General features: G+C 45.6%; 1 protein-coding gene across 1 annotated transcript in view; it reads right to left on the bottom strand.

Moving 5' to 3' along the window:
- Positions 1 to 54: 54 nt before the first annotated feature.
- The window catches only part of MUC6 (mucin 6, oligomeric mucus/gel-forming), a 46,830-nt gene continuing 24,027 nt past the window's right edge, over positions 55 to 22,857 (bottom strand). Inside the window, exons 25-43 of the mRNA XM_054276473.1 lie at positions 22,273 to 22,429; positions 21,397 to 21,540; positions 20,812 to 20,874; positions 18,433 to 18,606; positions 16,415 to 16,456; positions 15,953 to 16,186; positions 15,208 to 15,255; positions 13,554 to 13,842; positions 13,396 to 13,481; positions 11,532 to 11,978; positions 10,615 to 11,026; positions 9,890 to 10,102; positions 8,742 to 8,980; positions 6,844 to 7,293; positions 6,770 to 6,772; positions 6,067 to 6,334; positions 4,566 to 4,912; positions 3,220 to 3,322; positions 55 to 1,440 (exon numbers count right to left, since the gene is read on the bottom strand). Of these exons, the coding sequence (XP_054132448.1) occupies positions 1,263 to 1,440; positions 3,220 to 3,322; positions 4,566 to 4,912; positions 6,067 to 6,334; positions 6,770 to 6,772; positions 6,844 to 7,293; positions 8,742 to 8,980; positions 9,890 to 10,102; positions 10,615 to 11,026; positions 11,532 to 11,978; positions 13,396 to 13,481; positions 13,554 to 13,842; positions 15,208 to 15,255; positions 15,953 to 16,186; positions 16,415 to 16,456; positions 18,433 to 18,606; positions 20,812 to 20,874; positions 21,397 to 21,540; positions 22,273 to 22,429 (3,897 nt within the window). The 3' untranslated portion in view covers positions 55 to 1,262. The remainder of the gene's footprint in view (positions 1,441 to 3,219; positions 3,323 to 4,565; positions 4,913 to 6,066; positions 6,335 to 6,769; positions 6,773 to 6,843; positions 7,294 to 8,741; positions 8,981 to 9,889; positions 10,103 to 10,614; positions 11,027 to 11,531; positions 11,979 to 13,395; positions 13,482 to 13,553; positions 13,843 to 15,207; positions 15,256 to 15,952; positions 16,187 to 16,414; positions 16,457 to 18,432; positions 18,607 to 20,811; positions 20,875 to 21,396; positions 21,541 to 22,272; positions 22,430 to 22,857) is intronic.

Here is a 22,857-nt window from a genome sequence, read left to right as displayed (position 1 = left end):
AAAAATATTCTCGTGGAATGGTTGTTGTGGAGCACAATTGCTGTGATTCTTCTCTGAGAAACTGAGAAACACTGGTGGGTTTGTTCACTGGAGTCCTACCTGGTCTATGGATTTCTGCTCCCCCAGTAAGTGAGTTTGATTTTGCTCTCGTTTGGTTACAAATTATAAATACTCTATTTTTAAAAAGCCTCAGGTGTAAAATCTTTCTCCCTAGAGTGTTTAACAGCAGTAAGTACTTGAGCAGTGCTTGCTGCAGTAAACTGCTCTAATAGTGGGGTTCAGGCTAAGCAGCACACACCTGTATTGGATGCAGGGTTGATGGCACTGTAGAAGAAGAGTAATCTGAACTGCTAAATAACCTCATAAGCTTTGAATGTATGCTTCAGGTTCTTTTCTTATATTTGCTGAAAGGGAAAAAAGGGCACTCTGAGCTTTTCTGCAATCATACAGCTTTTTCTTAAATGACTTGCAACAAAGTAAAGTTCGTCTGGAGTCCCAGCAAGTAGAAATTGCTTGTGAGTGAACCACTTGTATTCTGTTAGATGCGTGTGGGCTTTGATTTCTTGGCGAGGAATGCCTTCAGCTTCATCCCAAAGCTGCTCCATGTGTATGTTAGTTACCTTTCTAGAAATGTCCCACCATACTAAGGGTGCTTGTGGAAACCTCACCATTCACCTTTGGGTCGTGCAGCACCTTGCTTTCCAGCCCTGTCATCTGTGGATGATGACACATATGCTGTGTCCACTTTCAAAGGCAGGGAACAGGTCACTTTCCTTCTCCCACTCAAGTAGTGTGCTCTTCCACAGGTCAAGTTGACTGTAGTGAACCTAATAGACTATTTTTCAGTTTAAATATTTGGTCAAATAAGGAGAAAGAAGTTAGCAAATTCAATTCCTTCTACTTTATTTGAACATTAAATTTCTGATACTGCCCAGTGCATGGGCCAGGTTTTAGCCTCTGGTTGAATAAATCACCCTGAGCAAGGCCAAACAGTTTCTTGTCTTCCCTCCTGCTCCCCACCCTCAACCTGTTCTTTATTTCTGTGCCTGTTCTTTATTTCCTCCTTTGCACCCCACCCTGCTCCTGATCAGGAATACTTTATCTGGTGACTCCATTGGTAGTCCAGGCAGCTGCTCAGGCAGTGTGACAGCAAGGCTGTCCTGTGTAATCGGTACAAGAGAACCCAGCAATGAGCTGTGGAAGGATTAACTTGTGATCAGGGTTTAATTACAAAAAATGGTATCTGCAGCCATCAGGTCTGGCTAGTGTGTACAACTGTCAAAGTCGCACACACAGCCACTAAATGCAATTATTTCTGTGGTGAGCCTTCTTCCAGGGTTATCTGGGTCTTGGCATGGCAGTTGGAATTGCTTCTTAAGAAGTTCAAGTGGCCTACAGCAGCCACATGTTGTGATGACCATCATCTTCTCAACATCCAGCCTGTGTGGAAGGGGAGGGATAATCAGTTGGCATTTGTTTACAGCATTTTAGGCTCACAGCCTTTCAAGTGAACTTCTTTCAATGAACTTCTTTCTTTCCTATGGTGAGATGTTTAGAGGAAAGAGCACAGCCCTCAGTTGAATGCTTCTGTCACCTGCAGGACTACAAATAATGTGGGAAATGATTCCATTTTAAGTTCTCATGAGGCAGAAACTCTGGTGTACTCAGCTGCTGCCTTCCATTTTAGAACAGGATGAACTTGATGATCCTTGTGGGTCCTTTCCAGCTCAGGCTAGTCTGTGATTCTATGATCTCATCATCTGTTAGGCCTCAGGCCTCACTGGAAAACGAATAGAATTTGATTCCCCTGGTCTCTTTTTGGCCTTCTGAATATTTGTAAAGTACCTAGGGATTAAATTTGTTAAAGCTGTGCACTGGACTACTTAAGAGTTTACAGAAGGTCTCTTTTGCAGATGCTGAATTATGTGTGTTCCTTTTGCAGTTCACAGAGCAAGGAAAACCCCTTTTTCCCACTGCACAGTTAGTGCTGGAATCTGAGGTGGTGGCTGTATGATGCCAGTTCTGGGTTTGAGGTGAGCTAATAAGGTAGAAGACTTGCACATAATTGCTGAATTCACAGCACAGGTAGGTGAAATGAGAGCTTGAATAGGCAGGTAAGGATTTGAGTCTGTCCTTATAGTACTGCAGTTCTCAGGCTGTAGATTACTGACCATGTTCAGCCTCCTGCTGGCCTTGGTTCTGCCTATCTCTTTGTCAGTGGGAAAGTGTATTGATAACAGGCCAGAACTCAGGTATGGGGAAAAGAGAGTTAAGGGAAAAAATTATTTTTTGAAAACCCTCTTTTGAAGCGGAGAAAAGTTTTCTTGGTTTCAGTTAAAACTGAGTTTTAACACAACTTTCTTAGCAATTGAGACAAACCTTAACTCTAAAAGTCTTCCTTCAGGTTTCACAGCCCTTTTGTGAACTCGGCATACAAGGTCAGTCGCTCAGTTTTCAAAATGCTGGGGGATGCTTGAATGTGCTTTGAAGAGCACAATTTATAGCATAAGGATTAATTTAAACTAGTTCCTAAATTAGTTCTGCAAAAGCAGAACCCTTCATTGTTTTCCAATCTTGAACATTGTACTGGCTTGGGTTGTTGGGAATGTAACTTCCCCCTCCCCCCCTCAGTAACTGAACTCTAATACTGCTGCACTGTTTACTTGTATTGAAGCCTTGGTTTCCTGTCAAATTCTAATGGGCAGCAGAACTGCACAGGCTCAGATAGTGCCCCTGTAATTATAAAATATACCTGAATTACACTACTAGGAGCATGTTATGAGACAACTGAAGTGGCATTAGTTACCTTAGATGAAATTTCTTATTTTACTATCTTAGCTATTTGAAATAGGTATTTATAGTCTAAACCACTTTTTCAGTCTTTAAAAAACAAACAAAACAAAACCCCCAACCATCAAAAACAACAAAATAGCCCTCCAAACCTGGAGTATTGATGTCTGTCTTTTTTTTAAAAGCAAAACAACAAAAACTTAGGGAAGTGAGATGACCTTCCTTGATTAGATGTAAATCCCTGTGTAATTAATGACCTTATTGTTGCTATTAACCAGTTTATACAGCAACATTGTACATTGCTGGGTGGATGCTAACCACATTTTCCTCCCTGAATTATAAAGGCACAGTTGTTCATGAATCTCCCTACTTAGAGATGGCCAAATAAGGAAAACAACTTTAGTACTGTACAGCTTCAGTTATCCTTACTTTGTTGAAGAGGAACATGATCCTTCACAACGGCTCAAAGTGACATTTGTGGAACAGCCTTTGTAAGTTATTTCTTCTTCATATTCAGCTTCTCTACAATGCTCTGTCAAATGTAAAAAGAAAAAATTTCTGCTATAATTCATCTTGGTCTTCTTGAGTGACCTTTTTTAGATGCCCAAAGCCTCCATATTTGGTTTCCTGGAAAACCATTCTTATTGCATGAGATAATTAACAAGTCATAAGTGAGTTACACAGCAAGAGAAGATTTTAAACTGGGCACTAAAGTTGCAGGAGAGGCTTACCCTAGAGGACAACAAATGAAAAGAATAAATTTTTAAGAAAACAGAAGCTGTTGGAATTACGAATAAGCAAAAAAATCCAGCTAAGAATATAGTACACATTCAGTCCAGCATGGAAAAACTAATCCTATGCTGAGAACACAAAGATGCAAAGAGAACGACCAGTTGACTCATTCTGGTAGAATTATTTCTGGTTCACAGAGTTTACTTATTTGAAAATTGCTTAATTTACTCATTTTAAGGATATATTTTTAGGTAGCCAGAAGTTCACAACTTGCCTTGCTAGGGAGAATGTGTAATGCTACGTGTTAGGTAACAATCTATGTGTCAGTGTTGTATTTTCCCCTGCCTTGAAGCACCACACTAAGCACTTTATGAAGCAGAAAGCTGACTGAAAACACAAGTTTTCCAAGGAGTTCAAAGATAGTGTTTGAAGTATATATTAAGGAGACAAAGATGTTGAAAACTGTGAAGGCAATTCATACACTGCTCACACCTGATCCTGCACAATAATCTTTTGAACACAGTCAGGTCCTCTGCTGAGAGAAAGGTTATAGAATATTGCAGGGGAGGCTCAGTTAATGCTGTAGTATGACTTTGGGATTTTTTAAATTGGAAAATAAGATAACTACTAACTGGGCAGTAGACTAAGATGCTGTATCTATGTGCCCAAGCGTGCAAAGCATGTGAGAGCTAACGGGAAGGCTGCAGGGTAATGAGGGGATAGCCTGTTCCAATAAGAAGTTTCTTATACTGCTTTTTAAGAGGACAGAGTGAAGGTTCTGTGGCTCTCCTGAAGTACATCCTGTTAGACTCTAACTCACACTTCTTAATGTTTAAAATGTTGAATAGCAGGGAACCTGTATGAAATCTAAGACGTCAGACAATAGCTCTAGAAAAGTAACTGCAGAAAGGACAAAAAAGATGAGCCAATGGATACAAACATGATCATAGCCAAAGGATACATAAAGAAAATTCATATGCTCATCAAAAAAAAGGCATTCAAAGCAAATCCATGATAGAGGAAATGAGACGGAGATACATTACCGCGTGGCACTGTTGATGGCACAACAGAGGACAGGGATGTTGAAAGTCCAGAGGTGAGAGGAGGAGATGATGTTGTGCGGGCAGTGGTCAGTGTTGTTGTTCGCAGGGAACTCTGTTCAACTGACTCTGTAGAAGCCGTCGTGATAACATGGGGAGCAAAGGTAATAGTTGTAGACAAAACAGTTGGGATCAACGCTGGCCTAGACTGGGCAGAGATACTGGCAGGGACAGCGAATGAAGATGTTTTGCCATGTGGAGTCAATGTGATGTTATGGAAGTAAGGATGTGTAGTGCTCTGAGCAGACCTAAATGTGGAAGTAGTCAGGGATGTAGGCACGGATGTTGTACTGGCGGTTGAGGCCAAAGCAGAAGAGAATGGAGACATGGCAGTGGATGGCAGCCGGGTGCTGAGCGGGCTGCTGGAGGCAGGCAGAGAGCTGGGATTTGGAGAGGTTTCCAGAGGCACTTCTGTGGAGACAGAGGTCCTGAAGGTGCTGCTGATGGAGGTGGTGGCTGTGGTCTGGTGCGTGGTCACAGGTGGCCCAATGTGTGGCACAGTTGACTGTTCAAGAGTGAAGGCTGCCAGGAGGAAGGCACAGGTAAAATTGAGAATGCCCACCTGGACGTTTCTCTCCCCTTGCTCAGACATGAGGAAAGAATCAGAAAAGCCAAAGCAGCAACACATGCACATATCCAGAGAGAGACACATTTCAGAAATGAAGAAATTAAAAACCAAATGAGGATCCACCTGTGGAAATGCAAAGGCAGTCACTCACCACATTGCCCCACTTGCCAATATCCAGTCTCCAAGCAATGACTACCTGGCAGTAACTGCCCTACTCTCCCACTGGACAGCTCAACATGATATTCTGTGGCATGCAGTGTCTCCTTGGACTCTGGTTTGGGCCAGCTATGCAGGCTGTGTCCCAGATGGACTCCTGACCACCCCATGCCCACTCCCTGGCTGGTACAAAGACAAACAGAGGAGGCCCAGGGGTGGAGCTGGCACTCTGGATCAATCACCAAAGCACTTGTGTGCCATCAACACCAGCTGGGACTCACATCTGAAACGCAGTACCAGAAAACCTGCTGGGAACAATAATGAGCTCTGTCCCAAGGAGAGCCAGTGCACAAGCCAAGAAATACAATGGGAAACCAAACTCGTCAATTGCAAAGCAAGAGAGGGGCAAGCAGCCACACAAATGCAGAACGGGAATGTGGTTTTTGAAAGAAACAATGGAGGTAGGGAGGATTAATTGAGTGACAGAAAAAAATGAGAGCTGGAAAGAGCAAGAAGGAAAAGGATGGCTAGGAAGGAGCCTTACCGGGCTGTGAGGAGCTGAGCCATGTTGAGGACATAGTTGAGGAGGGAGAAGAAGTAGGTGATGGCAGCGTGCTGGTTTTGGCTGTGGTGGGAGCAGAGGACTCTGTGACAGGAGACTCCTTTGCAGCACTGGTTGTTGGGGAAGAAGCCCTGGGCCTCAGGGTTGTAGGTGTGGGCCTGGGGCTGGTGCTGGGAGCTGCTGTGGAGGAGGATGTGGAAGTGGTGGCAGTGGATGGCAGCCGGGTGCTGAGCGGGCTGCTGGGGGCAGGTGGAGAGCTGGGATGTGGAGAGGCTGTTTCCAGAGGGGCTTCTGTGCTGCTTGGTGGGCTGGCTCCTGTGGAGAAAGAGGTCCTGGAGGTGCTGCTGATGGAGGTGGTGGCTCTGGTCTTGTGCGTGGTCACAGGCGGCCCGATGTGTGGCACAGTTGACTGTTTGTAAGTGAAGGCTGCCAGGAGGGAAGCACAGGTCAGTTATGGAAGAGGGCAGAAGGGGAAAGCAAAGATGGTTGGTTGAAACTTCAGACTGTGACCGAAAGGAAAGCCAGATCTCCTGTACTGCAGTGTCTATTCCCAAGTTTGAGGGAGGACTAGAACTGTGTCCTGTCCAAAAGCTGCTCCTTACATCCCCCATGAATAGGACAAAATGGACATGGTGCTCTACTAGGGGCAAGATCTCTCTTCCTCGAAGATGGCCTTTCTGAATGTTCATGTCTTTCCAAGGAACAGGAACTGTGTAAGGACTGCCCCTCCTAGACTGGCAGGCCAGGCTACATGGGTGTCACCTTTTCTGGGGCCATAATGAAGAGAATGGTCATTCCACCATGCTGATGCAAAAAAAAAAGTGAAAGGAGAGCAAAAAATAAAGCAACCCTGCAAGCAACCTGCTCTGATGGAAATCAAGAGATGAAAAGGGAGAGCAGCAGGAAGCACCAGGATGGATAGGAGGGAGCCTTACCAGGCTGTGAGGAGCTGAGCCATGTTGAGGACACAGTTGAGGAGGGAGAAGAAGCAGGTGATGGCAGCGTGCTGGTTTTGGCCGTGGTGGGAGCAGAGGACTCTGTGACAGGAGACTCCTTTGCAGCACTGGCTATGGTTGGGGAAGAAGCCCTGGGCCTCAGGGTTGTAGGTGTGGGCCTGGGGCTGGTGCTGGGAGCTGCTGTGGAGGAGGATATGGAAGTGGTGGCAGTGGATGGCAGCCGGGTGCTGAGCGGGCTGCTGGGGGCAGGTGGAGAGCTGGGATGTGGAGAGGCTGTTTCCAGAGGCACTTCTGTGCTGCTTGGTGGGCTGGCTCCTGTGGAGACAGAGGTTCTGGAGGTGCTGCTGATGGAGGTGGTGGCTGTGATCTTCTCTGTGGTCACAGGCGGCCCAATGTGTGGCACAGTTGACTGTTTGTGGGTGAAGGCTGCTGGAAGTAAAGCAGAGAGCTTTTGAGGATGAGGGCAGCAAAAGTTGAAATGGAGGTGGGTTAGAGGCCTCAGGTTTAGGAAATGAACAAAAACAGCAGGGCTGTGCTGCACTGAGTATTCCCTGGGAAAAAGGGAGCACTGAGATTGTGGGCCCTGTCTACAAGCTGTCTAGTTTCTGTCTTTAAAAGGGAGGAAATGGAGAGTGTTTTCTAACAGGCAACATCCCACTACCAATTCCTGGGAGAGGACTCCGTGAATATGCATTTGTCCCTTCAGGGAACAGGGAGAGCTTAAGGACAGTCCCTTGTGAGACTGGCAGTTCAGGCTCCATGGGAGAGACCAGTGTCCCAGTGCCCTACCTAAGGAGAGCCATGCCAGTGATCCAATGCAGAGAGAAGGGGGAAGGGTAAGCAAAAATTAAAACCACTCTGCAAGCAGCCTTTGCAACTGGAAACTAACAAGGGAAATGGGAGTGCAGGAGGAAATAGCAGGATTCGTAGGAGGGAGCCTCACCTGGCTGTGCGGAGCTGAGCCATGTTGAGGACACAGCTGAGGAGGGAGAAGAAGCAGGTGATGGCAGCAGGCTGGTTTTGGCCGTGGTGGGAGCAGAGGACTCTGTGACTGGAGACTCCTTTGCAGCACTGGTTGTTGGGGAAGAAGCCCTGGGCCTCAGGGTTGTAGGTGTGGGCCTGGGGCTGGTGCTGGGAGCTGCTGTGGAGGAGGCTGTGGAAGTGGTGGCAGTGGATGGCAGCCGGGTGCTGAGAGGGCTGCTGGGGGCAGGTGGAGAGCTGGGATGTGGAGAGGTTTCCAGAGGCACTTCTGTGGAGACAGAGGTTCTGGAGGTGCTGCTGATGGAGGTGGTGGCTGTGATCTTCTCTGTGGTCACAGGTGGCCCAATGTGTGGCACAGTTGACTGTTCAAGAGTGAAGGCTGCCAGGAGGAAAACAGGTCAATTGCACATGACAACAAGAGTAGGAAATGGAGGTGCTCAGAGGACTCTGATTGTGGATAGAATTTAAAATAGAATGCCAATGCTGCAGTGAGTATTTCTGGGAAAAAAGGAACACTGGGATTGGGAGTCCTCTCCACAAGCCACTGTCTGGCTTCTGTCCTCAAAAGGGAGGAAATGGATACAGTAGCTTCCAACAGGCACGTTCATAGTATTTGTTCTTAGAAGAGCACCCTGACCGGATATGCATGTGTCCCTTCAAGGAATAGGGAGAGCTTAATTATAGTCCCCTCTGAGATTGGCAGAGCAGGCTACATGGCAGAAACCAGTCCCCCAGAGCCATAACAAAGTAATGCCATACTACTGTTTCAATGCAGTAATAAAGGGGGTGTATAATAAAAATTAAAAGAAGTATGCAAGGAACCTGTGTGGCTGGAAAGGATGAGTAGAAAGGGAAGAGCAGCAGGAAGCACAAGGATGGATATGAGGGAGCCTTACCAGGCTGTGAGGAGCTGAGCCATGTTGAGGACACAGTTGAGGAGGGAGAAGAAGCAGGTGATGGCAGTGTGCTGGTTTTGGCCGTGGTGGGAGCAGAGGACTCTGTGACTGGAGACTCCTTTGCAGCACTGGTTGTTGTTGGGGAAGAAGCCCTGGGCCTCAGGGTTGTAGGTGTGGGCCTGGGGCTGGTGCTGGGAGCTGCTGTGGAGGAGGATGTGGAAGTGGTGGCAGTGGAAGAGCTGGGCTGTGGAGAGCCTGTTTCCAGAGGGGCTTCTGTGGAGAAAGAGGTCCTGGAGGTGCTCCTGATGGAGGTGGCAGTTGTGGTCTTTTCTGTGGTCACAGGTGTCAGAGCATGTGGCATGGTGAACACTTTATGGGTGAAGGCTGCCCGGAAGAAAGCAGAGGTCAGTTGAGGATGAGGACAAGAAACAAAAGAAATGTGTATATTCAGAAGTCTTAGATTGCTGTTAACAAAAAGAGCAATGCTGTGCTCTACTGAGTATTCCTGAGAAAAAGGGAAAACTTTTACTGTGGGTGCTGTCTACAAGCTGCTGTCTCGGTTCCTTCAGAAAAAAGTTAGGAAGTGGATACAGTAGCTTCCAGCAGGCAAGGTTCAACTACATCTTCCTGAAGAGGACCCTGTGTGAATATGCATGTCACTGTCCCATCAAGGAATTGGCAGAGCATAAGGAGAGACCGATCTGAGATGGGCAGGGCAGCCTACATGGCAGAAACCAGTGCCCCAGAGCCCTAACAAAGTAATGCCATACTACTGTTCCAATGCAGAAAGAAGGGGATGTAGAGCAAAAACTAAAACAACTCTGCAAGGAACCTTTGTAGTGGGAATGGAGGAGTGGAAAAGGGAGAGCTGCAGGAAGCACCAGAATGGGTAGGAGAGAACCTTACCAGGCTGTGAGGAGCTGAGCCATGTTGAGGACACAGTTGAGGAGGGAGAAGAAGCAGGTGATGGCAGCGTGCTGGTTTTGGCCATGGTGGGAGCAGAGGACTCTGTGACAGGAGACTCCTTTGCAGCACTGGCTGTGGTTGGGGAAGAAGCCCTGGGCCTCAGGGTTGTAGGTGTGAGCCTGGGGCTGGTGCTGGGAGCTGCTGTGGAGGAGGATGTGGAAGTGGTGGCAGTGGATGGCAGCCGGGTGCTGAGCGGGCTGCTGGGGGCAGGTGGAGAGCTGGGATGTGGAGAGGCTGTTTCCAGAGGCACTTCTGTGCTGCTTGGTGGGCTGGCTCCTGTGGAGACAGAGGTCCTGGAGGTGCTGCTGATGGAGGTGGTGGCTGTGATCTTCTCTGTGGTCACAGGCGGCCCAATGTGTGGCACAGTTGACTGTTTGTGGGTGAAGGCTGCCAGGAGGGAAGCACAGGTCAGTTGTGGATGAGGACATAATGAGAAGACAAATGTGGTCACTGTAGCTCCAGACTGGGAGCACCAACTTCAACAACTTCAGCATGCTGCACTGAGCATTCATCAGTTAGAGGGAGGTGGGACCAAGGACTCTGCCTTATAGCTGCCCTCTTTTTTCCTCATAAAAAGGCAGGAAAATGACATGCTGCATTCCAACAGGCATGATGCCTGTTCCTCTTTCTGGAAGCGGACCCTGTGTGTATGTGCATGTCTCCCAAGGAATAGGAGCACATTAAAGTTTGCTCACTTCAGAAATGACACGGTGGCCAGTGTGGGAGTGACCGGAGCCCCAGGGCAGTACCAAATGACAACCACATCATGCTGCTGATTCAAAAAGAATTTGGAATGGAGAGCAAATTTAAAGAAAATATGCAAGTGGTCTGCACTCATGGAAATGAAAAAGAGAAAAGGGAGAGCACGCAGAAGCAGAAGGACATGTAAGAGAGGACCTTACCAGGCTGTGAGGAGCTGAGCCATGTTGCGGACACAGTTGAGGAGGGAGAAGAAGCAGGTGATGGCAGCGTGCTGATTTTGGCCGTGGTGGGAGCAGAGGACTCTGTGACTGGAGACTCCTTTGCAGCACTGGTTGTTGGGGAAGAAGCCCTGGGCCTCAGGGTTGTAGGTGTGGGCCTGGGGCTGGTGCTGGGAGCTGCTGTGGAGGAGGATGTGGCAGTGGTGGCAGTGGATGGCAGCCGGGTGCTGAGCGGGCTGCTGGGGGCAGGTGGAGAGCTGGGATGTGGAGAGGTTTCCAGAGGCACTTCTGTGGAGACAGAGGTTCTGGAGGTGCTGCTGATGGAGGTGGTGGCTGTGATCTTCTCTGTGGTCACAGGTGGCCCAATGTGTGGCACAGTTGACTGTTTGTGGGTGAAGGCTGCCAGGAGGGAAGCACAGGTCAATTGCACATGACAACAAGAGTAGGAAATGGAGGTGCTCAGAGGACTCTGATTGTGGACAGAATTTAAAATGGAATGCCAATGCTGGAGTGTTGCTCGGAAAAAAGGAACACTGGGACTGGGAGTCTCCTCCAAAACCACTGTCTGGCTTCTGTCCTCAAAAGGGAGGAAATGGATACAGTGGCTTCCAACCGGCAAGGTTCCAGTACTTTTTCTTAGAAGAGCACCCTGTGTGGATATGCAAGTCTACATTTAATAACAAGGAGAGCGTAAAGACACTCAACTTTAAGAGAGGAAGGCTCCATGGAAGAGAGAAGAGCCCCAGATCCATAACAAAGTAAGATGATACTAGTGTTTGAAATCAGATAAAGGGGGTATGGGGAGCAAAAAATAAAACAACTTTGCATGCAACCTATGTGGCTGGAAAGATGAATGGAAAAGCGAGACAAGGGAATCACCATGATGGATATGAGGGAGCCTTACCAGGCTGTGCGGAGCTGAGCCATGTTGAGGACACAGTTGAGGAGGGAGAAGAAGCAGGTGATGGCAGCGTGCTGGTTTTGGCCGTGGTGGGAGCAGAGGACTCTGTGACTGGAGACTCCTTTGCAGCACTGGCTGTGGTTGGGGAAGAAGCCCTGGGCCTCAGGGTTGTAGGTGTGGGCCTGGGTCTGGTGCTGGGAGCTGCTGTGGAGGAGGATATGGAAGTGGTGGCAGTGGATGGCAGCCGGGTGCTGAGCGGGCTGCTGGGGGCAGGTGGAGAGCTGGGATGTGGAGAGGCTGTTTCCAGAGGGGCTTCTGTGCTGCTTGGTGGGTTGATCCCTGTGGAGAAAGAGGTCCTGGAGGTGCTGCTGATGGAGGTGGTGGCTGTGATCTTCTCTGTGGTCACAGGTGGCCCAATGTGTGGCACAGTTGACTGTTTGTGGGTGAAGGCTGCTGGAAGTAAAGCAGAGAGCTTTTGAGGATGAGGGCAACAAAAGTTGAAATGGAGGTTGCCAGAGGCCTCATATTCAGGATATGAACAGAAACAGCAGGGCTGTGCTGCACTGAGTATTCCCTGGGAAAAAGGGAGCACTGAGATTGTGGGCCCTGTCTACAAGCTGTCTAGTTTCTGTCTTTAAAAGGGAGGAAATGGAGAGAGTGTCTTCTAACAGGCAACATCCCACTACCAATTCCTGGGAGAGGACTCTGTGAATATGCATTTGTCCCTTCAGGGAAGAGGGAGAGCTTAAGGACAGTTCCCTCTGAGACTGGCAGTTCAGGCTCCATGGGAGAGACCAGTGTCCCAGAGCTCTACCTAAGTAAGGCCATACCAGTGTTCCAATGCAGAAACACAGGGGTTCGCGAGCAAAAATGAAAACAACTCTGTAAGCAGCCTGTGTGGCTGGACAGAAAGAATCAAAAATGGAATTCATGCAGGTGCCTACCAGGCTGTGCGGAGCTGAGCCATGTTGAGGACACAGCTGAGGAGGGAGAAGAAGCAGGTGATGGCAGCAGGCTGGTTTTGGCCGTGGTGGGAGCAGAGGACTCTGTGACTGGAGACTCCTTTGCAGCACTGGTTGTTGGGGAAGAAGCCCTGGGCCTCAGGGTTGTAGGTGTGGGCCTGGGGCTGGTGCTGGGAGCTGCTGTGGAGGAGGATGTGGAAGTGGTGGCAGTGGATGGCAGCCGGGTGCTGAGAGGGCTGCTGGGGGCAGGTGGAGAGCTGGGATGTGGAGAGGTTTCCAGAGGCACTTCTGTGGAGACAGAGGTTCTGGAGGTGCTGCTGATGGAGGTTGTGGCTGTGATCTTCTCTGTGGTCACAGGTGGCCCAATGTGTGGCACAGTTGACTGTTCAAGAGTGAAGGCTGCCAGGAGGGAAGCACAGGTCAATTGCACATGACAACAAGAGTAGGAAATGGAGGTGCTCAGAGGACTCTGATTGTGGACAGAATTTAAAATGGAATGCCAATGCTGGAGTGTTGCTCGGAAAAAAGGAACACTGGGACTGGGAGTCTCCTCCAAAACCACTGTCTGGCTTCTGTCCTCAAAAGGGAGGAAATGGATACAGTGGCTTCCAACCGGCAAGGTTCCAGTACTTTTTCTTAGAAGAGCACCCTGTGTGGATATTCAAGTCTACATTTAATAACAAGGAGAGCGTAAAGACACTCAACTTTAAGAGAGGAAGGCTCCATGGGAGAGAGAAGTGCCCCAGATCCATAACAAAGTAAGATGATACTAGTGTTTGAAATCAGATAAAGGGGGTATGGGGAGCAAAAAATAAAACAATTTTGCATGCAACCTGTGTGGCTGGAAAGGATGAGTGGAAAAGCAAGACGGGGGAATCACCATGATGGATATGAGGGAGCCTTACCAGGCTGTGCGGAGCTGAGCCATGTTGAGGACACAGTTGAGGAGGGAGAAGAAGCAGGTGATGGCAGCGTGCTGGTTTTGGCCGTGGTGGGAGCAGAGGACTCTGTGACTGGAGACTCCTTTGCAGCACTGGCTGTGGTTGGGGAAGAAGCCCTGGGCCTCAGGGTTGTAGGTGTGGGCCTGGGTCTGGTGCTGGGAGCTGCTGTGGAGGAGGATGTGGAAGTGGTGGCAGTGGATGGCAGCCGGGTGCTGAGCGGGCTGCTGGGGGCAGGTGGAGAGCTGGGATGTGGAGAGGCTGTTTCCAGAGGGGCTTCTGTGCTGCTTGGTGGGTTGATCCCTGTGGAGAAAGAGGTCCTGGAGGTGCTGCTGATGGAGGTGGTGGCTGTGATCTTCTCTGTGGTCACAGGCGGCCCAATGTGTGGCACAGTTGACTGTTTGTGGGTGAAGGCTGCCAGGAGGGAAGCACAGGTCAGTTGTGGATGAGGACATAATGAGAAGACAAATGTGGTCACTGTAGCTCCAGACTGGGAGCACCAACTTCAACAACTTCAGCATGCTGCACTGAGCATTCATCAGTTAGAGGGAGGTGGGACCAAGGACTCTGCCTTATAGCTGCCCTCTTTTTTCCTCATAAAAAGGCAGGAAAATGACATGCTGCATTCCAACAGGCATGATGCCTGTTCCTCTTTCTGGAAGCGGACCCTGTGTGTATGTGCATGTCTCCCAAGGAATAGGAGCACATTAAAGTTTGCTCACTTCAGAAATGACACGGTGGCCAGTGTGGGAGTGACCGGAGCCCCAGGGCAGTACCAAATGACAACCACATCATGCTGCTGATTCAAAAAGAATTTGGAATGGAGAGCAAATTTAAAGAAAATATGCAAGTGGTCTGCACTCATGGAAATGAAAAAGAGAAAAGGGAGAGCACGCAGAAGCAGAAGGACATGTAAGAGAGGACCTTACCAGGCTGTGAGGAGCTGAGCCATGTTGCGGACACAGTTGAGGAGGGAGAAGAAGCAGGTGATGGCAGTGTGCTGATTTTGGCCGTGGTGGGAGCAGAGGACTCTGTGACTGGAGACTCCTTTGCAGCACTGGTTGTTGGGGAAGAAGCCCTGGGCCTCAGGGTTGTAGGTGTGGGCCTGGGGCTGGTGCTGGGAGCTGCTGTGGAGGAGGATGTGGCAGTGGATGGCAGCCGGGTGCTGAGCGGGCTGCTGGGGGCAGGTGGAGAGCTGGGATGTGGAGAGGTTTCCAGAGGCACTTCTGTGGAGACAGAGGTTCTGGAGGTGCTGCTGATGGAGGTGGTGGCTGTGATCTTCTCTGTGGTCACAGGTGGCCCAATGTGTGGCACAGTTGACTGTTTGTCGGTGAAGGCTGCCAGGAGGGAAGCACAGGTCATTGGTATGTTGCTGGCTTATGGGAAGTTTGGTGATGTTGACTCTTCTGTTTTGAAGGTTTTGTTCTCAGTTATGGGCCAGGATGGGAGGCCTGGTTCCCACTAAATCTGGTTGGTTTTGGGTTTGGTTTTTTTTCAGTTAATAAAGGTGTCCATTGTCCTAAATACGTTCCATCCTGTCCTGATTTTCTTTCCTAAGTACTTGCTGTTGACTATTTTGAAGGTTGACCTCTAGCAAGTTATCTCCTTCTTCCTCGAACAGCTGAGTGGGGAAGAAGTATCACTTGTTTACTGGTACTTTAAAACTGGCTCGCTGCCAACTTCTCTGGGAGGGATCCGTGGGAGGGCCAAGGCTAGTGAAGGGATATGGATGCATTGGCCAGGGATGACTCTTATCTCTTTCATGACCAGAGCACTCACCTGGTACTACTTTAGTAGTTGGTGTCTTAGCTCTGGTTGGCTCCCTTGCTACAAAGAAAGGGATGAGAGAAAAGAATGATTGAGTCTTGGGAACGATTCTTGGCAAAGCATGTTGTGGCATCTCCCCATAGGAGGATGAGGATCACAAATTTGGCACGTGGGTCTAAGTGAAAACTTTAGCCTGGAGTTGAGTGTACACTATCTTGCCCACCCTCCACTGGTGACTCTTGCACTCAGGGTCAGCATTGGTCCATGAGGTCATATTTGTTGAATGGCACTTTTTATGAGTGTGCCAGGGCCTAGGCATCCTTTGGCTGGAGATGATGCCTTGGGTTATGCCTCTCACTCAAAACTGTCCTGAGCTGTAAACTGGAGATGTGTTTCCAGTTTCCCTGCCTTTTGTTCACCCCTGCCCCACTGTGCATTCTCAGGGCAGCACTGTAAGAAGAGAGAGGTGTTTTAGCTTGGATCTGATTGGTAGCTGTAGGGCAGGAACTCCTGGATGCCTGAACCCTAAATAGAGGCCTGTGCCCCAGAGCCAAAGCCCTGAAGTTACAGGGAGAAGGATACAGTCAGGGCCATGTGTGGGTCAGGCCCAGCACCTGCCGGTGTCCCGTGGCAACAGCAGGGGCAATTGAGAATGAGTACCAAAACTGAAGCCTTTGTGGGACATGCTGCTTAGAAGAGAAGGGTGGGAGCTGGAAGAAGCAGGCAGAGCAGCAAGAAGAGCAGGAGAGAGCCTTACCAGGATATGATGTTCCCAGCTGAGTTGAGGAGAGGGAAGAAGCAGATGAGGCTGAAGTGACAGGCAAAGAGGTGGAGCTTGGAAATGTCCTTGTCAGTGGAGCTTCTGGGCTGGTGGCAGGGTTGGTATCTCTCGGGACAGAGGTGCTGCTGGTGGATGTGGGAGGGGTGGTCTGTGTCTGTGTCATGAAGTGCTGCACAGGCTGTGTCAAGGTTGTTCTTAAGTGGGTGACAACTGCAGAGAGAAAAGCACATGTTGATTGAGGGTAGGTCTGAAGGGTGCCTCTGACAATTTGACATTCCCTGCCTTTTTCTAAAGCCCCTGAGGAAAGAAGAGCCTTGTTGGATGCACATGTTCCCCCTCCCAAGTATTCCACACTGGGCAAGACCATCGTCTGGAAAAGCTGAGGTAGTTGAAGCAGAGTCTTAGGCCAAAGACATCTCTCTAGTCCCTTTTACTCACCTTCTGGGTAGTGCAGAGTGGTTGCTTCAGTTCCCTCACTCTCTGTGGTGAAAGAATGAATATTAGTAATGGTTGGGAGCTGGAATTGCTTGCACAAGAAGACCAATATATATGCACCCCAACAGTACTATGTGGGAGAAACCTGGGTTTGGGAAAGAGTGTACAGCTGCCCTCTCACTACAGTAGACTTCCCACCACACACTGTCCCAGCTTGTCAGTTGCAAATGTAGCAATTCATGTTGTCAAACAGCCTCAGAGGACACTGTCCTTGTTTGTATATTGAGTGACAGACATTCAAAAAGGTTCATATTTTTGGGGGGAGTATGTCTTGCTATGAAATATATAGGGGCAGGGGGAATATGTATTCTGTGGTCTGTGAGTTTTCAAGAACTTGCTTTGAGGCACAGAGATATTTTGTCTAAATTTGGAGGAACTGTTGGAAGAGAAATTTTAGCTTTACCATCATATTTTGAGGTCAGATGCTTGCTGCATTGGCAAGATAAATTTCCATTTTAATCACACTTCTTGTCCATGACCTTTCCTTTCTGTTAGCAATATTAAGACCACTAGTAAGAATGCTTGGCTTTTTTATAAGGAGTATATTGACATATGCCTTGTGAGTGATGGCTTCACCTGACAGATGTAAGAAATTGCTATTTACCTGCTGTTGTTATTTTAGGCTGGCTGAAAGTTGTGCTCTGAGTTGTGGTTTGAATAGGTATTGAGGAGGTTGCTGTTTCCCTTTTGGTGGTGGTCTTGAAGGGTGGTGAGGTGACCCCTGCTTGTTCTGTCTCAGTTGAAGCAGCAGCTGATGAGGCAGAAGGTGATGAGGGAGCAGACTTTGGTGTAGTGGCTGGGGTTCTTTTCATTGAGGTAGTTATGGAAGGGGTAGTAATGGTTGTAGTCATGTTTGGTGTGGTAAAAATTGATGTTGTATGTTCTTTTGGGGTAAAGGTAAAAATATAATGTGAGTAACCAATTCATAGAAAAATTAAAACCAGATAAATTATAAAGAAGATATTAATATTTTAGAGATAATTCTTTATTTTTCAAATATTTTCAGTATGACTGTTGTATTCATGTTCTCATAAGCTTACTAAATATTTCTGAGGTTACATTTGTTTTCAATTGTTTCCTGTCTGTCTCTGTTCTAATTTTCTATATTTTTCTGTATTAGATTTGTTTAATATATAAGTAGTTATCTTTGTGGTCACTTTGGCTAAAGTCCATGTGGGCTTTGTCCATTGGCTTTTATTATGTTTCAAATCAGCCACACTTGCAGCTTTATGCAACTTGTATTGAAAAGCTAAATAACATCATGCTATAGCCTCCCCTTGACTCAGTGCACAAATCATCTGTCACAATGTCAGCTTTCGTGTGTTTTGACTCCTTTGGGACCTGTTTTTACCTCTGCTTTCCCTGACAGCCATGGTCCAAGGTGGTTTATTAGCTAAAGTGCATGTTGGTATGACGCTAAATGAGGCTCCACAAACCACAGAATCAGAAAGTAATTTGTGCTGGCAGAGTCATCCTCCAGAGAACAGGACTTTGGAAGCCTAGACAAAGATGCTACATTGATCCCTGTGTGACTCTGCTTTGGGGCTTGCTTACATTGTTCAGAGCCAATAGATTGGGTGCTCCTTGAACCCCATAAATGAACCAGTGGAAAAGAGGCTGAAGCTGAGCTAATAAAGCCAACTGGAGCTGGGCTTGCTCACTGCTTACAGAACTTCTAATTGTCTATCTCATTTCTCAGATGACTCAGTTTTTGGTTGCACTTTTAACCTAATGCCTATATCCTGTATCTTTTTGTGCACTTTCAATCTACACTTCTGAACATTTCTGGTTTACAAACTTCCTTTCTGGAAGCCTGCACTGCCTGCTTCACGATTTGGAGTCTAATGTTTGGAGGTTGTGTGAATTTGAAATGCATTCCTAGGAATGGTATCTCAATGATGTACAGAGGTTTAGAACAAGCTTATAATAATTTATTTTAGACAATAACACTAAAAACCTACCAGTAGTTGACTTTATTGTGACAAGAGGTTTTGAGGGTGAAGTTCTTGGAACTGTAATTTTTGCAGTTATTGTTGGATTTGTAGTCTCAGGTGATACAGTTGTTGCAGAAGAAGTACTAGGTACTGTTGGAAGTGTGCTCATGGTAGAGCTTCCTGTTACTTTAGGTTGCACTGCTGTTACTAAAAGAAAAAAAATCAAAATTGAAAGATGAGAAATAGTCCTCAATAATCTATTGATAACATATATATTAATGGAATTTTTCTAAAGTAAAACAGGTGTTTTTATAGCTATTAGCAGTAGCTACTATTAAAACCCATTACCTTTTAAATTAAACCTTGAAGAGCTGTTATCCATTGCTTCCTTTGCTATTATGTGCAATGAATGCATTAAAGAGGTATTCCTGGAAATACCTTTCTCTTGACTTTAAAGTGAATCTGGCATAAACCCTAGTTCCTACCAGCAGAGATGGAACAATATTCCAATCCCCTATCAAATAGTATCCACAATTTTATTATTCACACAACCCACAGAATAAAGTTTTCCAATACCACCTGTCTTCAGGGAAATTAATGGAATTTCTGACAAATTTAAGATCAAGATCTGTAGATTCCTTTCCTGTATCAGGCTATAGGAATTTGGTATAGTCAGTCACACCTTTCCATCAAGACTTTCTTCAATTGTTGAAGCGCTATATGGCCAGTCCCTGGTAAGATTTGGCATAAATTTATGAGAGATCCTTTTTGTCATAGAATGCCTTGGGTTGGCTTAGACTATTAAAGATAATCTAATCCACTCCCTCTGCAATGAGCAGAGATGTCTACAACTAGATCAGGTTGTTCAAATGTCTTTCCAGCCTTATTTGAAAGCTCCCAGGTAAGGGGATTCAACAGAGTCTCCAGGCAACATCTTCCAGTGTTTTACCAGCCTCACCATAAACAATTTCTTCCTTATATCTAGTTTGAATTTACTCTCTTCTGATTTAAAACCATTACCCCTTGTCCCATCAGAACAGGCCCTACTTAAAAAGTCTGTCTCCATCTTTCTTATAAGCCCCATTCTAGTAGTGAAAAGCCACAAAGAGATCTCCATGGACCTTTCTCCTCCCCATGCTGAACAACCCCAGATCTCAGCCTTTTCTCACAGGAGAGGTGTTCCAGCCCTCTGGTCATTTTTGTGGCCCTCCTCTGTCTTTCTTGAATTAAAGACTGCAGAGCTGGACAGAGCATTCCAGGTGGGCTCTCATCAGAGCAGAGGGGCACAGTGCCCTCTCTTGCCCTACTGGCTATGCAGCTTTTGATGCTGCCCAGGATATTATGGTACAAGGACATTTTTCATCATTTCACCTTATGCATGTGAAACTGATAATGCTGCTATATCACACAAAAAAGGACATTATTGATTTCATAAACACTTATCAGGACATAATATCAGTGTGTAAATTACACAGTTGGTCAACTGTGTAAACTAACCTGGTAAAGGTGAAGATGGTTCGGGTGTGGTGGTAACATTTACTTGTCCTGTTACATAAAGGCAAAACAGGGTATATTTGTGAATAAAAACATATTAAAATATCCCAGATAAGGTGCATCTCATTGAATTGGATTCCAAGAACTGTGCTAATTACTGAGCTATTCCTGAAAGTATTTAATCTTACATATTTCAGTGGTCAAATTCACATCAAAGAACTTAATTACAAAGAAATCAATACATCTCATTATTATAATGAACACTAGTAAGTTTTTCCTATCTTTGTTATGACTTTTATGCCTAAGGACACCTCAGTTTTCAGGGATAGTGGAACATGGTTTTGTAAGAAAGGGAGATCACTAGCTGAGATCCTGGTTACCCAAGAGAGAATTTTGTTCGAGAATTTTGTTCTTAATTTTTCTTAATTTTGTTCTTATTTTTTCTTAAAAAACATTTGTTCTTAATGTTTTTTTACATCTGCATGAAAATCCAAACTGTCCAGTTAGAGTCTATCCAAAACCTTATTTATTAAGATAGGCTTTCATGGAAATAAGATATATGGTAAAACCTCAAGTTAATTAAAAAAAAAAAAAAAACAAACAACAAACTAGAAACATATTTACTGAATCCAGTAGCTAAATCTGCTCTTTTGCTACGTGTTTCCCTTTTTTTCCTGTGAAATGTGTTGAACACCTCTGAGACTCACAGCTCTGCTGAGCCTGTGACTCACACAGATTAGAACACCAATACTGTATTTTACAAGCAGTATAGTAATGGATTTATTTTGAAAGGAAGTTGTGTTTAGATGAACACTCATTTATGGAGAGATACTAGAAAAATATCTTCTCTGAGTCTGTGCAAAAGTTGTAGTGTGGTTTTCAAGTTACTGTGGAGAAAGAAATGCTGCTTACCACATGGCATGCACCTTTCTTCTTCATGGTCAAAGTATTCATCATGAGAGCAGTTGTAACAGCCTGAAGAAAGGGGAAGAGAAGTTTGTTTTACATTTCTCAGAGAAAGACATTTAATTTACACTATTTATAATTAAATATATTATATATCCGTTTTTTAAAAAAAGTATCACATTCAACATCATCTATTCAGGTAAGTATTTCCAATGTTATCCTCAGAAAGAGGTTTTGTCTATGTAGGAATTTGTATAGTTTCTCCAGCTATATCCATTTGTTTAATAAAAATATTAATTTCTCTCTCCACATTTTCTTTCCTAAGTAGAGTGCATTCTTTTGATTTGGTGCAAGTCAGAATTTCTCTTCCAGACAGCCTGAGCTTGATATAATGCTAAATTCAGTACATCTACTGAGTTGATTATGTACTTAAAACACTACTAGTAAGGGAAATATCAGCAAAACTTCTTCAAAAATAACATCAATTAGATTATCATTATTGAACTGTGACATGACTGATAAAAAAAAAAAACAACAGCACTGAAACAATTATGTTACTGTTTCCTGGTTTACAGTAGTAGAGATTATTACCTTCAATATTGACATATTTGTAGTTTTGATTTGGACAGTTACAAGGCCTGTAGTGCCAGGTGCATTTGTCATCATCGTAGCCATGGGAAAAAGCATCATCAATTCCTTTTCTTTTATGAGAATTGTAATACTCACAATAGACAGCTAAAGAAAGGACAAGCAAGAGAGAAGATTTTTGTTTTTCAAATTAATAACATGATTCTTCCAAAGTACTAGAAGGAAGACAAAATCAATTAACAGTTGGAATAAAAAAACCTTCACTGCAGTGATTAGCTTCTGATGTAAATATTTTAACTCACAGAAGTCAGATTCTTTTTTGCAAGTACAGTATGATGACATTTCCACAACTTTTCATACACAGTATATTGAAATGTGGAAAAAAATCATCAAAGATGACAACTCTAACATTGATTTGTAGCATGTTCATCCTCTTTTTTCCTTTGTATTTGCTGTTTTGGAACACCTTGATGTCATTTTCCTGTTTTACAGTGTTCCAGCCAACACAGCTGTCTATATTCCCTTGACATCCTCACAGAAATTGATTTCACCATAGCTCAAATGAAACATTTTTTTTACAATTTTATGCTTTCTCTGCTGGCAAACTCACAGTGCACTATACACTTCTGCTATACACTGATAGCAGAAGAAACAATCTGCTTTCTGTGAGCACATTATTTTCTCATTATTACATGGTAAAAAGAATTAAAATATTTTGGTAAAGTACAGATTTCAAAACCTGGTGACTGAAGTTAACTCTTTGCCCACAGACAAAATGCAAACTTTGAGGTAGTTATTACTGTTTCACATGCTGCCAAATGAATATACTGATAATAAAAATCTCTTAAACCTGTTTAAGGAGAGCTTAAGGAAACTCACGACAGAACTCAGGAGTCCTCCAGTCAATGCAGATGCCCTTTTCCAAGCATGCCATGGCATAGACTGCGATGGCATCACACATGCACTGGCAGTCCCCTCCAATGTCACACCCACAGGAGTCTCGGACACAGGCCTCGTAGTAGGGCATCCGATTCACCTGCATGGCAAAAGGAAGGGATTCATTTTCCAAGATTAATTTGTGCCTATCATGCTCTGTGTATATGCATAGCCACTGCAGCATTATCCACGTTTCTCACTGGTTTTCACCACCTGAAAATGTATTGATCAATATCAGGCATCACCAACAGATTCTTGGGACTAATTCCCGATTCTTAAGTCTTCATTCTTTTTTCACTCTTGTAGTTTTAGCTAATCAGTTAATAGCATACATAGGGTTTGTGTTCACAAAAGGGCTCGTGAAGTGCAAATAAAAAAAAGAAAAAGAAAATTAACATAAATGTGAGCCATAAGCATTTTTATATGTATTTTGCTGAAACATTTTACCAAATAGAAAATCACCTGTTGGAGCGTGAGCATTTGGAAGAATACGGATTATGCTTATAAATAAAAAAAAAGAGAAAATAA

Source organism: Melozone crissalis, unplaced genomic scaffold, assembly GCF_028551555.1.
Source record: "Melozone crissalis strain CALT ecotype California unplaced genomic scaffold, PUWL_Pcris_2 ptg000018l_1, whole genome shotgun sequence".
NCBI classification, from domain to species: domain Eukaryota; kingdom Metazoa; phylum Chordata; class Aves; order Passeriformes; family Passerellidae; genus Melozone; species Melozone crissalis.
The sequence above is the reverse complement of the archived record's forward strand: the minus strand, read 5'-3'. Positions and strand labels throughout refer to the sequence as shown.